The 18,557-nt window shown below is 35.7% G+C and overlaps 1 protein-coding gene across 1 annotated transcript; it reads right to left on the bottom strand.

Moving 5' to 3' along the window:
• Nucleotides 1-773: 773 nt before the first annotated feature.
• LOC149141905 (putative chloride channel-like protein CLC-g) lies at nt 774-8,012 on the bottom strand. Its single transcript, XM_089446577.1, has 7 exons — nt 7,301-8,012; nt 5,839-6,039; nt 5,441-5,618; nt 3,681-3,943; nt 3,073-3,342; nt 1,424-2,561; nt 774-1,265 (listed from the first exon to the last, which is right to left on the bottom strand). The coding sequence occupies exons 1-7, from the start codon at nt 7,513-7,515 to the stop codon at nt 1,110-1,112; spliced, it is 2,421 nt and encodes an 806-aa protein (XP_089302703.1). The 5' UTR covers nt 7,516-8,012; the 3' UTR covers nt 774-1,109.
• Nucleotides 8,013-18,557: the final 10,545 nt, after the last annotated feature.

The raw sequence follows: 18,557 nt of genomic DNA, 5'->3' as shown, positions 1-18,557 counted from the left end.
TTCATTGGAAGCAAACATTAACTCTTAAAGAAGAAACTGTTGAATGTGTGAGTACAGCTTTTTCTAAACTTGCAGAGTCAATGTAGCAGTAGGCTTCCCCAGCCTTGTGGAGTCTTGGCACTTGCTAAGTCATAAATTCCTGGTATATATGGCTTATGGGCTGTTGGATATACTCTTGGTGTTATAGTGGCAGCCGCAGATTATTCCAATGAGTTACCAATTCACCATGATAAAAAACACTTAAAAAAAGAAAATTTCAAAAGAAAAAGAATATCACAAACGGGGAATGACTTTTGCTAGAATTTTGCATGGTATCGGATCAGACAGGTATTTTTTGCCATCCTTTCCCAATGATTTTGTTTTTCCAGACTGAGCTTGTCTTCTTGATTCCATCTAAAGATTAAAGTAGAATCCTAGAAAGCATACAAGGGTAAAACAAAATCATATTAAAATTGAGATTGTATTGTTCCAAGTCTTCCATGAACCCAATACTGCTCATCATATCATTTTTAGTTATCTACTCAGTCAGTAGCCATTGCACATTTGGAACATAACCCTCCGAGGATACTTGTGGGAAATACATGAGAATTTTAATCATGAAACCACAGGCTCATCATACATATCATATCAGTATTCAGAATATGTTTCATTCAAAATTGTGAATCCTATGGTTCAGTAAAAATTAAAACATGCATCCTCAGCATTAAGAAAACAGTGGACCCCTTAGAAATTGTTGAGAGATGTAATGAAGCTTGAAACATTGCAAAGTGCAATTCATTCTTTTAAAAGAGTGGAAACGATAATATTTTTGAGAAAAATTGATTGCTTGAAATTCACCAAGCCAGTTTGGGTTTCAATTAACACAGCATGAAGGAAAAGGTCACCTTCCTCCCTAAATTTTGAACAGGAAATTGTCATAGCATGTCTTTATCACCCCCCAATTCTACACAATCCCTCGGGAAAAAAATTACGACACGCACATGATGTATGTTTGATTACTTGATATTACAGTTATGGGGTGCACATTACATCTTTTCTTAAATTAATCCTTATACATTTCATCCCATCCTTAACCCCATCTGTAATACCATTAAGCAACGTTTTAGAGGTTAATATTGGGATGAGGGCTTTTTAACCACTGTATTCAACATGGATGGCCGAAGACGCAACCTTCTCCAATTGCTCTGTTTCAAATAAGGATGTAACCCAAGAACATGCTCTGGCATAAAATCATGCCGAGTTAATATACCAACTATTGGAGATCTCTGCAATGCCCAAAAAATCACATAAAAATGCGTCAATCAATGTAAATGATTTCTGTTGAATCCAAAACAGAAAATGAAAAGAAAAGATGTGAAACCACTTTTAGCAAAATGAACCTAACTAGTAGCCAAAAAACAAAGAAAAGAGATATCCTCCTTACATCAGAAGATTTAGGCACCACACAAAGATGGCGTAAGCCTAATTGCCGAAAAAGGACAAGTGCCTTTGCCAATGACATGGTCTCCACTACTGTGTATGGAGATGTATTGGTAAAAGGATGCAGATCAACATACATTTCCATCTCCTCTGCATGTACTTGTATCTGTTCAAGCTTGAAACCTTTTCCTGAACCAGGTTTTGCAAAGTCCACAGAAGAAAATTGCTGACTCGGATCCCCATAAATAGGAGCAAATGTCCGAGATGGTAGAAACTTCTTTCTCTTGAGCAAAACAAGCAAATGTGAACGCAACACTAAGCCACATAAGACAGGTGCCTCTGATATAGGGGGTTCATCAATAACTGGAAATCCATTGTGTTTTGTGTTTCTCAAGACCTGCACAATATTTCCTACCTTCTCTATTCCAGCAAAAGTTACGAGTGGACCTGTGACAACATCACCGGCAGTCAGTTGCCTCATATATGGCTCTGCATGTGCTTCAAGGTAAGGAAGCCCCTTCATGTGAACAATTTGGTCATAGATACCGCTGTTAAATGTATCACCAACCGTCTTTGATATTAACAAAACCAACATGATAAGGGGAAGCATGTATAAATTGTTTGTCAGCTCCAGAAGTATGACACACAAGGAAACAGTCATCCTCATTGAACCACCAAGAAAGGAAGCTGCACCAAGCACAGCAAAAAGGCCTTGGTCAAGATTTGTGAAGGGATCCATGAACATTCCCACTAATCTGCCATAAGTGGCACCTGCCAAGATCACTGGTATAAAGAGACCAGATGGAACTGGAATTCCATATGTAAACATTCCAAGCATATAAATGGTGCCAAAGAACATCAACACTGATGAGCTGTGGAACACATTTGCAGTGCCAGAACTGAAGAGATTCCTGATTGCATCATCATTTGTATTGAAAACCAAGCTCGCGAGATCATTGTAATGACCAGCTGGACAGTGAAACTGCTTGTAGTTCCCTGAGCGGCCTGCTGTAGGGCATTCTTCTGGTAACTTCCCTTTAGGGCATGGCGTGCATTTTGCGAGCCATGGTAATCCAAAGCAGCAACAAGATGTAAGGATAGAAATGGTGCATGCAAGTAGCAATTTGAAAATAGGTCCCTGCCTGTAATAAAAGTAGAAGCCCAGGTCAAAGGAGCCTAAAAGGAATTACAAAAACATATCACATGCGTTGGATACTTGAGAATGTCAACATTCAGAAAGGATGCAATAGACATTTTCGTTTCAGAGAATGAGAGAGGAAATACATAATCTCTTCATAGAAACAGAGCCAAAAAAAGAAATGGGACCATTCTATTCCTACATAATAAAGGCCAGGTCTCCTATATCACATACATCTATAGGAATTGAACTAGGGACCACAACTGGATAAAAGATGCCAATCCCAAAGCTAAACCCACCATGACACAATATCTATATTTAGTTGAAGAAAACATCAAGAAGTATGACTGGAAATGCAAGGTGACTTATTGAAACATTCAAAGGATGAAGCAGTCCTAAATGCGACCTTCAGAGGAATGTTTTGATTGGAAATCATTTCTAACTACATTTAGTGCATCAAGGTCCAGCATAACATATTGATACCAATTAAAACGTTAAAGGGATCAACTACATACCCATTAATAAGATTATAAAGTCTTAGGATCTTGTCCAAAAGGTAATTAAAAATACTTCCAATTAATCCCCCAATAATTCCAAGGATTATCACTGGCAGAAGATCAGTAGTCCGATAGGAAATTTTCACTGAGCTAATATCAAACATTATCAGACCACCCTTTCCAAAGAGCCCACATTTTCCTGTTTCACAGAAGTCTTTGAGTGCCCTCAAAACCACAACAACCACTGCTGCAGTGAAAAATGTTCTCCAAAGAAGAGCACTCCGCCACCTGAAGAACAAAAAACTGTCAGAGCCTTTACCAACACAATTTAGTAACCTAATGCAACCGGTCAGTCTTCTGCTAAGAAGATGGACTAGACCCTTAGAATCATGAGAAATATGTTTGTTTAAAATTATGCCAAAGGTAGTAACAGACTCAAAGCAATGAAATGATCAACACCCTAAACATTGCAAAATCCAAACACTTCTGTCTAGAAACAATTTCCTCTTTAAGTATCTCCCCTATGACTTGAACCTTGATGAAGCAAGTGAACATATTCTCACTTTTAACACTCCATCAAGCCCCTCCATAACTATTTAAAGAAGGTACAAAACATTTAGCATTACCATGATGATACTTCTTCAAGGGCAAAGAGAACACCACCCACAGGGGCACGAAATGTAGCAGCAACTCCCGCAGCAGAACCACATGTTATGAGATCACGTCTATCTCTATCATTTTTGAAATACCGCAGCCATATCCATGTTAAATGGTACCGTTTGGAGCCCCCCTGCCCCAACAGTGATGCTATGCATGCCCCAGTATGCACAAGAGGTCCCTCCTTACCTACATCTAAGGAACCAGAGACTGCGCAAATGCTACCTAAAATCTGCATATGAAAAAGTCCACTGACATTTCTTATTACATATCATTTTCTCAATGTGCTAAGAATGCAGACAGACAGACAAAAATTGAGTGATACATGTTAAATGAGGTACGGTAGACTCTCTATTGACATAAGTGTTAGTGTTCAAAAATAGAGAAGAAGGTTTCAAACTCATATAATCCAATCACGATTGTAGATAGATTAGCCCTAGTGTTTAAACCAACACAAACTAGAATTTAAATTACCCATGACATTCAGTTCTAAACCCTTGCAATAGAAAGATTTGATAGGATCAGATATAAATATCATAAGAGGAAACAACAATAAAATGTTGGCCCCACAGTATTTAAGATGAGATAATAGCAAGGAAGAAGCAGTCTCTCACCAATTGCTTCTATCTCGCATCACCCTTTGCCATCTAGAATGGATTTTTGCATATTTTACTTGATTTAGGATAATGAGGAGCTCAGATTTGTACAGTGAGGATTATGATATATGAAGAATGATGAAGTGCCAGTACATCACTTAGGTCCCCCATTGTCAGGTACAAATATACATGCATATTAGAGCCCACTTTGTGCCTGGACATAAAATGATATTAATCGATCTTTTAGAAAAAACTCACATTCCTTTACTTCCTTCTGCAACATTTTCAATCAAATGCTTGAAACATGGTGGTTATCTGGAATTGGGGAGGACAAAAGAACTGGTGCAGTATGATTAGGACGAGATTTTAGGAGTGCTTCTAAATCGAGCTGGAACATGAGACTATTTTAATATGATAAAATACAAGAGTTCATCTGCTCAAGCGCTGTGGACTGCTTCACCCGAAACAAATTACATAAATAAATGGTATTTTAGGTGTGCATGTCATCAATGAAGCATAATGATTCTTTTCATTTCCTTGGGCTACTGTGATTTGCTTCCCTCAAAATTTCTATGTTATCAGTTAATGATGGAAATCATCAAAGTGGATAGTGTTCTCTAAATGGCTTGTAGGATTCCATGGGCACTCGTATTACTGTGAATACTATGTCATCACTGACTTGTGTGCCAAATGATGTACACGCTTGTTTTTAGCCAATCTAAGCTTCAACCCTCATCTTTATGATTTTATCATGTTATCACTTACTGATGGAAATCATCAAAGTGGATAATGTTCTCTAAATGGCTTATAGGATTCCATAAGCACTCATATCACTGTGAATACTATGTTAACTCTTACTTGTTTGCCAAATAATGTACACGCTTGTTTTTAGCTGATATGAGCTTCAACCCTCATCTTTATGCTCTGCTATTTTGGACATTTCAAGATTATTTAATTTAATGCGTATTAAGAACTGTGCCCAAAAATAGTTTTTGTTTGGTACTATTTGTGGCACAGGACAGAGTTTCAAGAATGCAGACTCCTCCTTGGGGACTACTATTTGAGTATTAGTGTGCCAGATTATATTTATTGCTGCATATCGACTTATCATTGTCATATCCATAAATGCATACCTTCACTATCAGTGTGCTTGGAGACAGAATTCCTGGAGCATCAATACCATTCAAATAAGCTTTAACTTCTGGTATACCAGATCCGGCAGCCGCTGGAGCAATATAAGCACAAAGTATTGCTGCAAATATAACTAGAATAAAATTAGATCCTGCATATACTCCAAATGCTAATGCATACCTGCATTAAAACATTGCAACTTTGTAAATTCATCATGAGCCACTGTTAAGCTTAAGCAGCTTTTAGTTGGGTTTAATTCATCTTACTAGAAACAAGTACGTTTAACTAAAATTTGGTATAGAAAATATAGAAACAGTGAAACAAGACTATGGCAGAAAGTAATAAAAGAGTCAAGACACATAATGCAATAGGCATGCATGTTATGCATGTAGAGATGTACCTTTTATGTAGCATGAAATTATTGGTAATTGCTAGCTTGGTCCCAACAATGTTTTCAATTGCTAGATTGATGGTGAAGCCAACAAGTCCAGTTAGAAGGCTAATTAAAAATGCCAGAGTCCATTTCAGAATGATGTACTGAAATATTTGAATCTGTGTGCGGCTACGCCAATCATGTTTGAAGAGATCATTTTCAATAATCCTGGATGATAAAAATAGGAAACCACCATCATCTTCAAGAATAATGGAATAATGTATATGCTTGAGAAGTTAAACATTCAGTTTAGGCCTTGGGTACATCCACCACTAATATTGATTTTAAACTGATTCTATGGTGTTCATCACCCTTAGATTGAAGTAACCAATAGAATGTTCTTCAATTAGATAATATGAGATAGCTCATATGACACGATCTCCACCATATTTGGCCACAGCCCTAAGTTTTGGCGTGCATCTAAAGCTGGGTACATCAACATTGGCATTAGGGTCTGTCTATAAATCCAGGGGCAGAGGGCAGAGGTACTAGATCTGCAGTTCAAGATGGACCATCAATCTGAAAACAATAAAGCAAAATCATAAATGGCAGTATATCATGGTAGATCCGAGAAATTGAGTTTGGCTTCAAAGTTCAAACCCATCGAAATTCAGCAGGGTGTCACGGTAGATCCGAGCAATTGAGGTTGGCTTCAAACCAATCGAAAGTCGGTAGGGTGTTTGCCATTTTCCTCTTGGCTAACACTCAACTAACAATGCATTCACTATGAGTTTGTGTGTAATTTCCAAACAGAAACGAGTGTTTAAGGTGTACACTGTAGCCTATGATGATTGCAGGATCTGAACCACGCCACTGAAGTAATGGAGAAAGCTGGAATGATCTGTCATTTTTTGGCAAGCAAGTTTGGGATAATTTTCTATTTTACTCTATGAGCAAAAGTAAGAGAGTTGAATATATGAATGCATGCTAGAATCTTCAAGTTTGATCCCTAAGCCCTGTGAAATTTTAACCCATGACCGTTATTTGCCAATTGCTGCCCTTATCCACTTTCAAGTGGAACAAGTGTGTTGGGGGGTATTGGGGAATTCAAGTCAAGACCTGGAAACCCAAAAGTAAACCATGACAAAGTTTGAGTTCTGCAGGTTCTGGCATTGGAATAGAATGTGTTGGAACATAATCTAGAATCAGTGCATGTGGTTACTTTATCAGGAGGACCGAACTCATGACCTGAACGCCAATTGCTGGAGCAAGGGATTTGGTTGGCTATCCTCCGGCCATATGGCCATGGGGGAACCAACTTTATGCCAAATACCATCAAAGAAATCTCAAAATGAAATATATTCCAAAACCTAAATCATGCGATTCTGCAGTCAAGATGTATGAGGCCATGCTCACACGATCAACATGGAAATGAAAATCCAGAAACAACAACCACAGATTCAGACATATAAGTTAGAGGGCGACATACTCGTAGTCCAAGCTCTCGATAGGACAAACGTTTGAACCCACAATGGCTAGCTGCGAGGTCGCATTGGAAATGGATCGGCTCATCCTTTGCTTCTGCTGCTTCGAGTTCGCTAATAATGGTTCGCATATTCCAATCTCTGAAAGGGGATGCTCATCAGGCTCAGGTTCACAACCTGAATCTTTTACTTCTCTTGCCATTCTCACTTCTCTGTTCATCTAACACCAGCATTAACCGGCGAGGAGCAAAAGATATGTGGTCATTTGGGGCGGGAGACTGGCAATCACATCAAATAATGAATGGGTGATAGATAGAGTAACCAGAAGGAGAATCAATTAGCGTTTTACGGTTCCCTATATGCATTGATTCAATAATTGAAACTGCTGCCGTGTTGGCCGTTGATGTTGGAATGTGTGTTTTTGACAACCGATTCTGCCGATCTGTGACAACTGATTGATTGGTTACTCTGGGTAGTGGTATTGCTCACCATTAACACAGGAAGCAGAGAGTATTATCAAGTAAGGGAACGTATTAATTAAGTTTGACAGGATTCATAATTAATCATATACATCATATAAAAGACATAAAGCTGGATCCCCCTACGGACAGACAGCCGGTCAGTCAGGCAGATGACCACATTCTGCTCCCACTTTGGAGGTGGATTGTTGGGGATTTCGGTTTCTTTTGGGAAAGTGCTTTTGGGAAAATTCCACTTTGGAGGTGGATTGCTGGAATTTTGATTTTTTTGGGAATCCTTTCTTGGAGTCAGTCAATTGGTAACTTGATAATTTGATGTATTAATTTGGGTGAGAGTTTGGTAAAAGAGTTGAATTTTAATTTAAGGTTAGATGGAATTGAATAAATTGAATTTTTTTATTTTTTTTTTTAAATCGGTAATCGCCTTGTTCTAATTTATGAGAGACTCAAGATCAATTCTCCTAATTACCATTATAAAATTATATTTTTAATGACTAATTTTTATAAAAAAATTAAATTTTATCGGTAAAATTGAATTCAAATATATTAAATTTTAATAATGAAAGAACCCACCATACTCCGAATCACTCAAATTAAAACTCAAAAACAATCCATACGATAAATTTCGAAAATTATGAACCAAACAAATCAAAATCAAATCCTGTGAGTCTCATGGATCTGCAAGTCGCTTCTCATGCCATCCCATAGGTAGAATGAGTAGACCCAGTTCGCTGGCGGGAGCAGCAGTGGGGCACCATGGGGAAGGGACCGCAAGGGAATGGTAGGACTCGGCACCAGGGGACCGCAGGGGAAGGGAGTAGGAGTCTGAAATTGTTCCGCCCACCATTGCATTGCAATCGGCGACTGCCGGTTGGTTCTGCACACGGATTTTAAGCGCGCGTCCTCCGCTCTGTTTTTGTTTGTTATCCAACAAAAGACCCTGAATGGCGATGCATACGTGTCGCGTCAGATTTTAAGCGCGCGTCCTCCGCTTTGTTTTGTTTGTTCTCCAACAAAAGACCCTGAGTGGCGATGCATACGTGTCGCGTCAGGGATATATACAGTGGAATAATTTGTTGTATAACATTCTAATTATAATGACATATTTTAATTGGAAAAAACACTGGTTTTGTTTTGTGCGGTAGGTTTGGCGCATTCCATGTATCATTTGATGACGGTGAAAAGAAGAATCCTGTACTCTTTCTTTTTTTTGGGGAAGGAGACACTTGTCCGCTTCAACCATGTTTTATGTCCATTAGTGAATGGGTGCATGACATAATTTTATTATTAGTAAAACATAGGTAATATAAATATGTTTCATTTTTTTTAAGTTGAATTTAAGTGGCCAGATTTGTTTTTTATATAATTATATAATTATTTTTACGTTAAAATTTATTGAGATATATAATTTGAGTGGGCTTAATGGTTAAAAGTATGTGTTTTTTAACTTAAGAGGATATAGGTTTAAAACTAGAGGACTAGATCATTGTGTGGAGGCGGGTCCATTGTCCCACAAACTAGGGGTCTCGTAGTGGGTCCTTTGTTCCATAAACGAAGGGGTCTCATAGTGGATCCCTTGTCCCACAAACAAGGGGGTCTCATACACGAGGGTCCCTTGTCCCACAAACAAAGGGGTCTCATAGTGGGTCCCTTGTCCCACAAACCAGGGGGTCTCATACACCAATGCGGTGTTTGGCTTGGCCATGACTTTAAAATTGGATAATAATAATAATATATTTTATCCTCTTTAATATTATATTTATGAATTTTGTTAAACATTTTTAATCACTAAACTCAATCATGTATATTATTTATTAATCTATATTGTTTCAACTTTATTTTTTTTGTTTCGTAAGCTTGGTAGGACTACATCTTCATCATGTCCAACTTCTCACCTTGATCGAGGGGATAGCACAAGATTTGAACCCAAGAAATCCGGTTTGGTGAGACTTCATTTCCACAATTATTGCCAATTGAGCTAAACTAGGGGGTTTCATAGTGGGTCCCTTGTCCCACAAACAAAGGGGTCTCATACACCAATGTGGTGTTTGGCTTGGTCGTGACTTTAAAAAATTGGATAATAATAATAATACACTTTATCCTCTTTAATATTAGATTTATGATTTTTGTTAAATATTTTTAATCACTAAACTCAATCATGTATATTATTTATTAATCTATATTGTTTCAACTTTAATTTTTTTGTTTTGTAAGCTTGGTAGGACTACATCTTCATCATGTTCAACTTCACACCTTGATGGAGGGGATAGCACAAGATTTGAACCCAAGACATCCGATTCGGTGAGACTTCATTTCCACAACTATTGCCAATTGAGCTACCCCAAGCAAAGGTTTCAACTTTAAATTTAACAAATAGTAAAAGAATCATTTTTTAATATAATTTTTTCATATATAATATTTTTTAAATATTATATCTAAAAAATTATTTTATAATGACATAACGATATTCAATTTTGACTAGATTATTGAGAAATAAATGAGATCATAATTTTGCAAAATTGATAATATTAAGAATATTTTTACTTCCAAATTTAAGGAGAAATTTTGGGGAAATAAAGAGATATGATAAAGAGGTGATCAACCCCAATCTTGAAAACAAAAATATTTTTCTATCTTGATTATTGTTAAGAAGAAAATGAACATTGTCAAAGATTAGAACTAATTCTCATGAGCTTCATAGTGAAATTGCGCATTGGTCAATTCTCAAAACACCATCGGATGAAAGAGTTTGTCAATTGTGTAATTATAGGAAGGTTAAAGATGAAAATCAATTTCTCTTAAGTTGTCCATTTTACTTACATTCAATCTAGTTTTCAAAATATTTGTAACACTACCAATCTTATTGACATTTTAACTTAGCAAAATTATGGTGATTTTGGAGTGCTTCTCTCACTTCCTTTTTTAGTATAGAAGTAAAATGTTAAAAGAATTCTAATTAATCTATTACCATCTTAAAGTTCTATAATATATATTTTTTCGAGGAAATATCCGAGTAGATTCACCCGAAGAATCACTTCACATCCACTTATTAGCAAAGCCTAACCCCGAAGGCATTGAGGAGAATTGACCCCATGACCTCCATTAGCGAGGTGTTTTTATCAACAGAAATTTGACGAATTGAACTAACCCTTGGGGCTCTTAAAGTTCTATAAACTATATAGGTTTTAATGGACATTAACTAACCTAGATCCATCTTAACTCTGGATCTATTAAGGATTGAGAGGAATCAAATCTCTCAAGATGCAAACCTTTCTCAAGTTTTGCACTCAAAAAAGAAGTTTGCACCTCTAGAGATTTGATCCCTCTTTGCATTTGATAAATCCAATGTTAAGATGGATCTTCTTATCATTGAAACCATTTTATTTTAGTGATCATTCATTTTAATTAATGTGTTTGGATCGTGGAGTGCCATCGGAAGATATATATTTGTATATTACATTGCATTTTACATTTCCATAATGCTTAATTTCAATCCATTCCCACTTATTTTTGGTCTTGCTTGCTTGTGAACCTATGTGAATTAATTGACACGATATACTTGGTCACCATTGTCCAATCTTTGGGGTAAACATAGTGGTAGGTATGGTAATATCTTATGAGATTGTTGACATTGATGTTTGATGTTGTTGGTGGGTAAATAAAAATTGTAAATGAAAATATTTTAATTTATTTGAATTAGGGAGTTGGTTCAAGGTTTTGCTTCCTATACCCAAGCCTACAAGTTATACTAAAGTAGATGCATATAAAATGTAAGGATGGATGCAGCCCTTATCATTTACTTCTCTCTATCTGTTTTAATAATTAGGTGGGAGTTAGAGGTGGCGGTGGCCAGAGCGGGAGGGGTGATCCTTTGCCACGATGAAAAAATTGAGATACAATATTCTTGGGGCCTGGGTGTTGCAACAAATAATCAAGTGGAGCTTCTGTATCTTTGAAAAGGCTTAAAACTAGCCATTGAAAAAAAGATTAAAAAAATCTTGATATTTGGTGATTCAATAATATTAATCTGGAAAATATAGGAAGCTAAAAGCTAGCATAACAACAACCCCTCTCCGATTTTGCTTCATCAATAGTTGAACAAATTAAATTTTTTCATGTGCTAAAGAAATAAAACTCAACCTCGAATGTTTTAGCTAATAAAAAAACAAGACTGGACCAAGGGTCCATAGAAATGATTAATAGTCTCATTTTAAATTCTGCTTTTCCATGATCCTTCCTCACAATCAAAAGCAAATGATTATGAGCATTAAAGGGCATTTAAAAAGGAGTTGTCTTTAATGCAACTTTTTGGACTTTACAGTGCCGAAATCCAACGGAAAAATTTGAGGTGAAATCTTGATTTGTGTTATTTAAATCAGCTTTTTTATTGTATATATGGATTTAGTGCCTTGAAAAACCCCTAGAGCACTTGGCTTATGCGAGAGTTACCTGTCAAACTTGAGATTGCAATAAATTCCTGCCGGATTTTAGAGAAATTAGACTGGAAAAGCTTCCAAAAAATCTCACTAAAGACAACATGATTTAAAAATGTTGAATTACAATGAATTTGATGTGCAAAAATATATTTGGAATTTTAAGGCCTTGAAACATCTGGCCCATATGGTTTGGCAACCGTCATTTTCTTCCCAACCTCGAACTACACCCTTCTAATACCCCTATCAAAATCGTATTCATTGATGGCATGCGAAGTCAGTGTCCAGATGCCTTGTGCTTCAATTGCCTTGCATTAGAATTTGGATTTTTAATCGGTTGAAGATAGTGACCCTAAGTTCACATTCAATACGCCTCAGGTTAGTGTTATTTCTAATCCTCCTCCATATCAGTTTGCATCTCCAGCAAGAATTTCGAAGTCACTTTGATATGGATGAATTTGTCCCGCAATTAATTGTGACAAGGAGGGGGATCAAAGTTCAAGATGGATATGACAGACTCGGCACCAAAACCTTTCAAGATTATATATTATGGAGAAGTCTTCACTATGCAACAAGATTATATATTATGGAGAAGTCTTCACTATGCTCTATGGAGGGCATCGATCAAGGAAGAGATCTTCTCTAGGGATGATGTGACAATTAGAGGCAACATTTGTAGGCAAACTTTGATGTTGTGCCAACTCTCCATGGAGAACATTGGATCCTCATCCCACAACAACGTGTCGACATGAACCAGCTTATGGAAAGGATTTTGGAGGAAACGGAAGGTAGGTTGAGCACCTTCAACCAACGGAATGAGGCTAAAGAGAAAGCATAGAAATATCTCTAGTTGTTAACAAATTCAAGTTCGACTTGATGCAAATCAAAATTGATGGACTGCAAAGTGAATTCAGGATTGAAATGACAGCCATTCATTGCAAATTGGCAGAGATGGAAGACATGTATGTTTGCAGATTTCAACTAGTGCCATTAGAAGCCAAAGCTAGTAAAGATCCAACAAGGGAAAATGGGATGAGAGTTTAAGACATGTATGTTTGCAGATTTCAACTAGTGCCATTAGAAGCCAAAGCTAGTAAAGATCCAACAAGGGAAAATGGGATGAGAGTTTAAGATCCAAAGCAACATGTTTGATCAATGATGATGTGTTTGAAGAAGAGCTCAACTTGGAAGGCTAGTCAATTATTTGTTTGTCTTTTTTGTTTTAGTTCATGATATTATATAAGTTCTATGGTTTATTATAGAATATATAATAGGCATTTTTTCAGAATTGTAAGAAAAAAATGCCATAAGCATAGGCTTCATATCTTTTAGACACCTGAAAGCATAATTATAATGGAGCTAGATTAAATATGTAAGGATTATGGCCAAAAATTCATATTTTATTTTTAATAGAAAACTCCTCACTGTCCCTTTAAAAAAAAACAATAATTAGGTGGGAGTTGTTTCCACCCCAGTACATGACCATAACATTAAATTTTCAATACTAAAAATGTAGACATGTTTAAAACTTTATAAATGTTCCACTGAGCTTCAACTCAAAGAGATTGCTAGGGTTTTGCATAAGTTCCATTAAAAATCGAAATATAAGTAAGAGTATCCATTTTCACAGGGTGTTGAGAATAGCTACAGAGCTTTCTTATATTATATTTCTTTGGAATTTTATGGCTTTAAATAGGTTACATTAAAGAAGAATACCACGGGAAAAACCACGAGCTATCAAAATTTGGAGTCCAAAAACATTTGGTAATTTGATTGAGTCAAAATGTTTACATAACATTACAACATCTCTTCCATATTGAACTAGAAGGCGCACCTCAATACAATAAACATCATCATCAATAAATACATATAAAACAATTAATCACAAATAATTACCTAAATTTAAAAATAATTTTTTTTAAAATAAATTTTATTTAAAATACTTTATGAATATTCATTAAATCATAAATTTGTAATTCATTTTTTATGATTGAGAGTTGTTTAAAACACTTTACGTATTCATGGAGTGATAATTTTTTAATTTCTTTAAAAATAAGTTATTAGATTTTTATTTTTTATTTAGATTAACTTGACATGGGTTCTTTAATAAATTTTAAGCTTGATGGTATTCGTTATACCATACATATGTAAAAAAAAAAAAACAACAAAAAGAAACTAAATTTCCACAAATTTAACTCAAAAAACTAAATTTCCACAAATTTCATCTTGCAACAACAGTATTAACTATTAATATTGTAAATATGTCTCTATTAATTTTAAAAAAGTTTGATGATGTGAAATAAATGTAAGAAAATTATTTATTAAAAAAATCTCTAAAAATAGAAGTGACATTTAGTTAAAGGGAAGAAAAGTCATTAAAATTAAGAAATAAAATTGAACCATTAATTTTATAGGTAGATACATCAAAACTATGTGTTAACTTGTTTCTAGAGTTGCGAGATCATCGTAACTATTATTTGTAGTTTCTCTTGTACAAAAAAGGAGGTGTTTTGTAATGTTCTTCCAAAAATAATATGTTCACAAACCAAATCTTTTACTTGTTTAAAGACCAAACACGGACTAGTTAGAAAATACTATGATGTTCTTAAATAATATAATTCAATGTTAAAAGATGTGAGCTCATTGAGGTGGATTTGTGCAACACAAAATGATATCAGACTGATTTTTAATGTGCAACATGCTTATAGGACAATTGAGGTGGATTTGTGCAACGTAAAATGATATTAGACTGATTTTTAATGCACAACCTGCTTATATGACATTTTTTGCAAGAATCTATTACTTCACAATTTTGGAACGGTCAATGTCTCACAATTTTGGAATGGTCAATGAGGAGACATTATAAATAACCACACCAGGACACAACTAAATCCTCATCAATATAGACTAAAATATGAATATGTTAAATATTTTTTTTAAACATACAACATAGAGATATAAAATTATTATAAATATATTAAATATTTAGTTCTAAATAAAAATAAAAATTAATCCCACCCCTATCACTTATAACAACTACAACAACTATGTTGAATAATAATAACATAATAATCAAAGGAATCATATTGCCAACTTTAGCTTCAAAAGTTGTCATTTTCCAAATATCTCATATTTGAGTGCACACAATAATAACGAAAGGTCTTTAAGATTTGAGTAGAATGAAGAATGAGATGTGTATATATAGAAAGAAAGAAAGAAATTATTTTAATGTCCACGAGGCTAAAGATAGCCTATGGGACAGATTGCTTCTTCATCTGCTTGATGTATTCGGCCCTTTTTCTGTGAAGCTTCAAAATAAATGCTCCCAACTTCTTGACAAACCCCTCGCTAAATAGATTATCCCAAGAGCTAGCTGCCAACATATCTGCATAACTTTCCCTGTTGTCTTTGAAGGTCTCACATTCTAAAATGAAATGTTTTTCTGTTTCCACTTTTTCGGAAGAACAAAAAATGCATACTCTTTCCTCCCACACTTCCTTTGGCCTTTTCCAGCACCTTGTTTCACAACGGAGTTGATGAGAATTAGTCCTTAACTGAGCAATAAGAATTTTGGCTCTCCAAGAGATATTGGCCTCTATGTATGCTTTTGGTTGATGACTATGAGTGGGATTAAACACTTCAATATAGTAATTTTTCTTTCTTCCTAGCTCCTGTCCCAAGTATGCTTGTGGAACTTTTCCATAACAAAAGATTTTATCTCTTTGTTGTTTATGGGACATGCGTTCAAGCAAATAGCCCATTTACTAAACCATTTTTTATTTTTTTGCATCCAAGTTTTTTTGCTCTTGCACAATATATCATTAAAGACAACCTTAGGCCATCTACCCTCTTCCATTTGCTCAATTTTTTTAAATTCCTTATGACTCGCACCATAGCAATTGCTTCAATAGGAGCAGTCCATGTTTCACTTAACAAGATATCATAAGGAACTGCACTTTTAATCTTAAATTTGTTTGTAATCAAATGCTTTTGAATTTTATCAATTTATCTCCACTACATGTCGGATGTACTGCTGGCCCATAGTTCACAACCATAGAGAATCACTGGAATCACTAGAAGCCCAAAAAGAGTTTGAGTGGTTTTCCAGTCCCATAACTCTGCCCCTCTACACCTATTTTGAAAAGCATAAAATGATTTCCAACCCCCCAAAGTTCTTTTCTTTCTACAACCATTCCAGCTTAGAATTTTGTTGAAGTCAATTCCAAGGTATTTGTAATCCACAACTTCTTCCAGAATTTTGCCTTCAAAGTAGAACTTATGTTGGTTATGTTTTCTTTTCTTAGAGAAGACCACTACTTTCGTTTTCTTGATATTGACTTGCATCCCCACACTTCTACAAAAATGCTCAAGGGATAGTAAGTGTTCTTGTAAACCAAGAGCCGATTTAGCAATCACAATAAGGTCATCTGCATACAAAAGAAGCCTTATAACAAACTTGCCCAAATAGATACCATCACCCCTTTGTGAATTTAACCACTCCTCAAGCTTGTCGATATATAAACCAAAAAGGGTCAGAGACAGTGGGCAACCTTGCTTGACCCCAATATCACTTCTAAAACTTTCAGAAATGTCTGTTGAAGTTCTAATTTTGACTTTCACCTCTTCATACAACCTATGCACAACTGCTCTCAAATGTTTAGGAACCCAAAGTTCCTCCATTCTGTGCCAAAGCTTATCCCTAGGAATCGAGTCAAACGCTTTTCTGAAATCAACAAAGCAATAGAAGACTTCTTCCTTTTTCTCCCAAACTTTTTCAATGATGTGCCTTAAAATTATACAATGATCAACTGTGGAATGTTTAGGTCTAAAACTTGCTTTCCCTTTAGCACGCTTATCTCTTTCTTCTGCCCACTTGCTAATTTTGTTTTCTAGCATGCTTCCAAATCGCTTTGAAAACAAAGGTTTTATCATGATGGTCCTATAATTGGAGGGATTATTGACGTCATCGCTCTTGAAAAGAGGTATTGCTAGACTAGTTGTCCAATCTGTGGGGAGTTGTTGTATGATGTTGTTAAAGATTTTTGTAATGTGAGGTGCAAGATTATTTAAGCCCCACTTTAGATATGCTGCTTGGAGTTCAGCTAAGTCTTTTGCTTTTCCAACAGCCAACTTCTTGATACCCATCTTACCTCTTGTACCGTGAAGAGTTTAGTATCAATGTTAACCAAGGGGGGAGAGTCAACCTTGGGAACCTGCTCATAGAGTTGTCTTGCATAGTCAAACCATTTAGAAGCTGTAATATTATTTCCAATCTGTATCTTTTTTGGTTGGAGCTCCTTCCAAAATAATTTGGGATTATTTTTCCCAAGGAAGATTAGTTCTTCCCTCATTGAAACCATGAAATCATCTTTTTTCTTGCTTAATAACTGGTTGTAATCTTTGAGCTTTATTTTATCCTTGTTTTGACTCTTTCCACATTCTCCTTACCTTTTTGCATTCCTCGTCAAACCAAGCATTAAGCGGAAAGCAATTTGTTTCAGACTTCTTAATTTTTGCTCTTTTGCACTTTTCAAGTGCGCATTGAATTAAATGTGTTAATTCATGACTATGAAGGTTGTGAATTGTAATTTTCTCCTTCTCGAAGAGTCTCTCTAGCATCATTTTGAAGGTATTACAATTTTCTAGGGTCAAAAGAATTTTGCCTTGTGGGAGATTTTGTTGGACATGCTGAATTTTTTACTCTAATTGTTTCTTTCCAATCCAAGAGAAACATAAATAAATTGGCTTGTGATCTGATTTCAAGTCCCACAGCTGATCTCCAATCAAAACTTCATCCATTTTCTCACACAAACCATGCGAGCAAATTACATAATCTACCACACTTGCTCCATTGTAAGTATTGCAAGTGAAATTACCAGACTTTGCCCATCTAGTCAAGCCATTACAAATGACTAAATCAAAGGCCCCACATAGAGTAAGCAATTGTTCACCAAAGAGATTGTAGCCCTTGCCCTCTGAAATTCTTTCCCACTGATGATTACTTTCTTCTGTAAGCCAAATAGGGTCACAATCATCTTTACAACAAAGAATGCTAGCTTGCTCACTTGTAGTCCTAACATTGAAATCACCCACTATAAGGACTTCACCTAGCTGTGAATATGTTGCAATATCCACTTTTAAGGTGCAAATGGATCTTTGTGGTCAAGCCCTCTATCTTTGTAGATTTTTAAAACCTGCGGTGCAAAATAGCATGCTACAATTCTGATGTGGTTTCCATTTTCTGATATTTTAAACCAAATGAATTGCTTATTTGAGTCTTATTTTTCTAACTGAATGAGACGACCTTCTTTCTCTCTTACTAAAACCATGATACCCCCATGCCCTTTGCC

This window comes from Pinus tabuliformis, chromosome X, assembly GCF_031772625.1.
Source record: "Pinus tabuliformis cultivar Carrire ecotype Pingquan chromosome X, CPIR1, whole genome shotgun sequence".
Taxonomy (NCBI): domain Eukaryota; kingdom Viridiplantae; phylum Streptophyta; class Pinopsida; order Pinales; family Pinaceae; genus Pinus; species Pinus tabuliformis.
Note: the sequence above shows the minus strand (reverse complement) of the source record. Positions and strands in the feature narration are given on the sequence as shown.

Coding starts and splice junctions, on each gene's coding strand:
- LOC149141905 (XM_089446577.1), bottom strand. CDS start 7,515: ATGAACAGAGAAGTGAGAATGGCAAGAGAAGTAAAAGATTCAGGTTGT. Junction 6,040..7,300: donor ATCGAGAGCTTGGACTACGA/GTATGTCGCCCT, acceptor TTTATCATCCAG/GATTATTGAAAATGATCTCT. Junction 2,562..3,072: donor CTTTATAATCTTATTAATGG/GTATGTAGTTGA, acceptor CTTTTATTACAG/GCAGGGACCTATTTTCAAAT.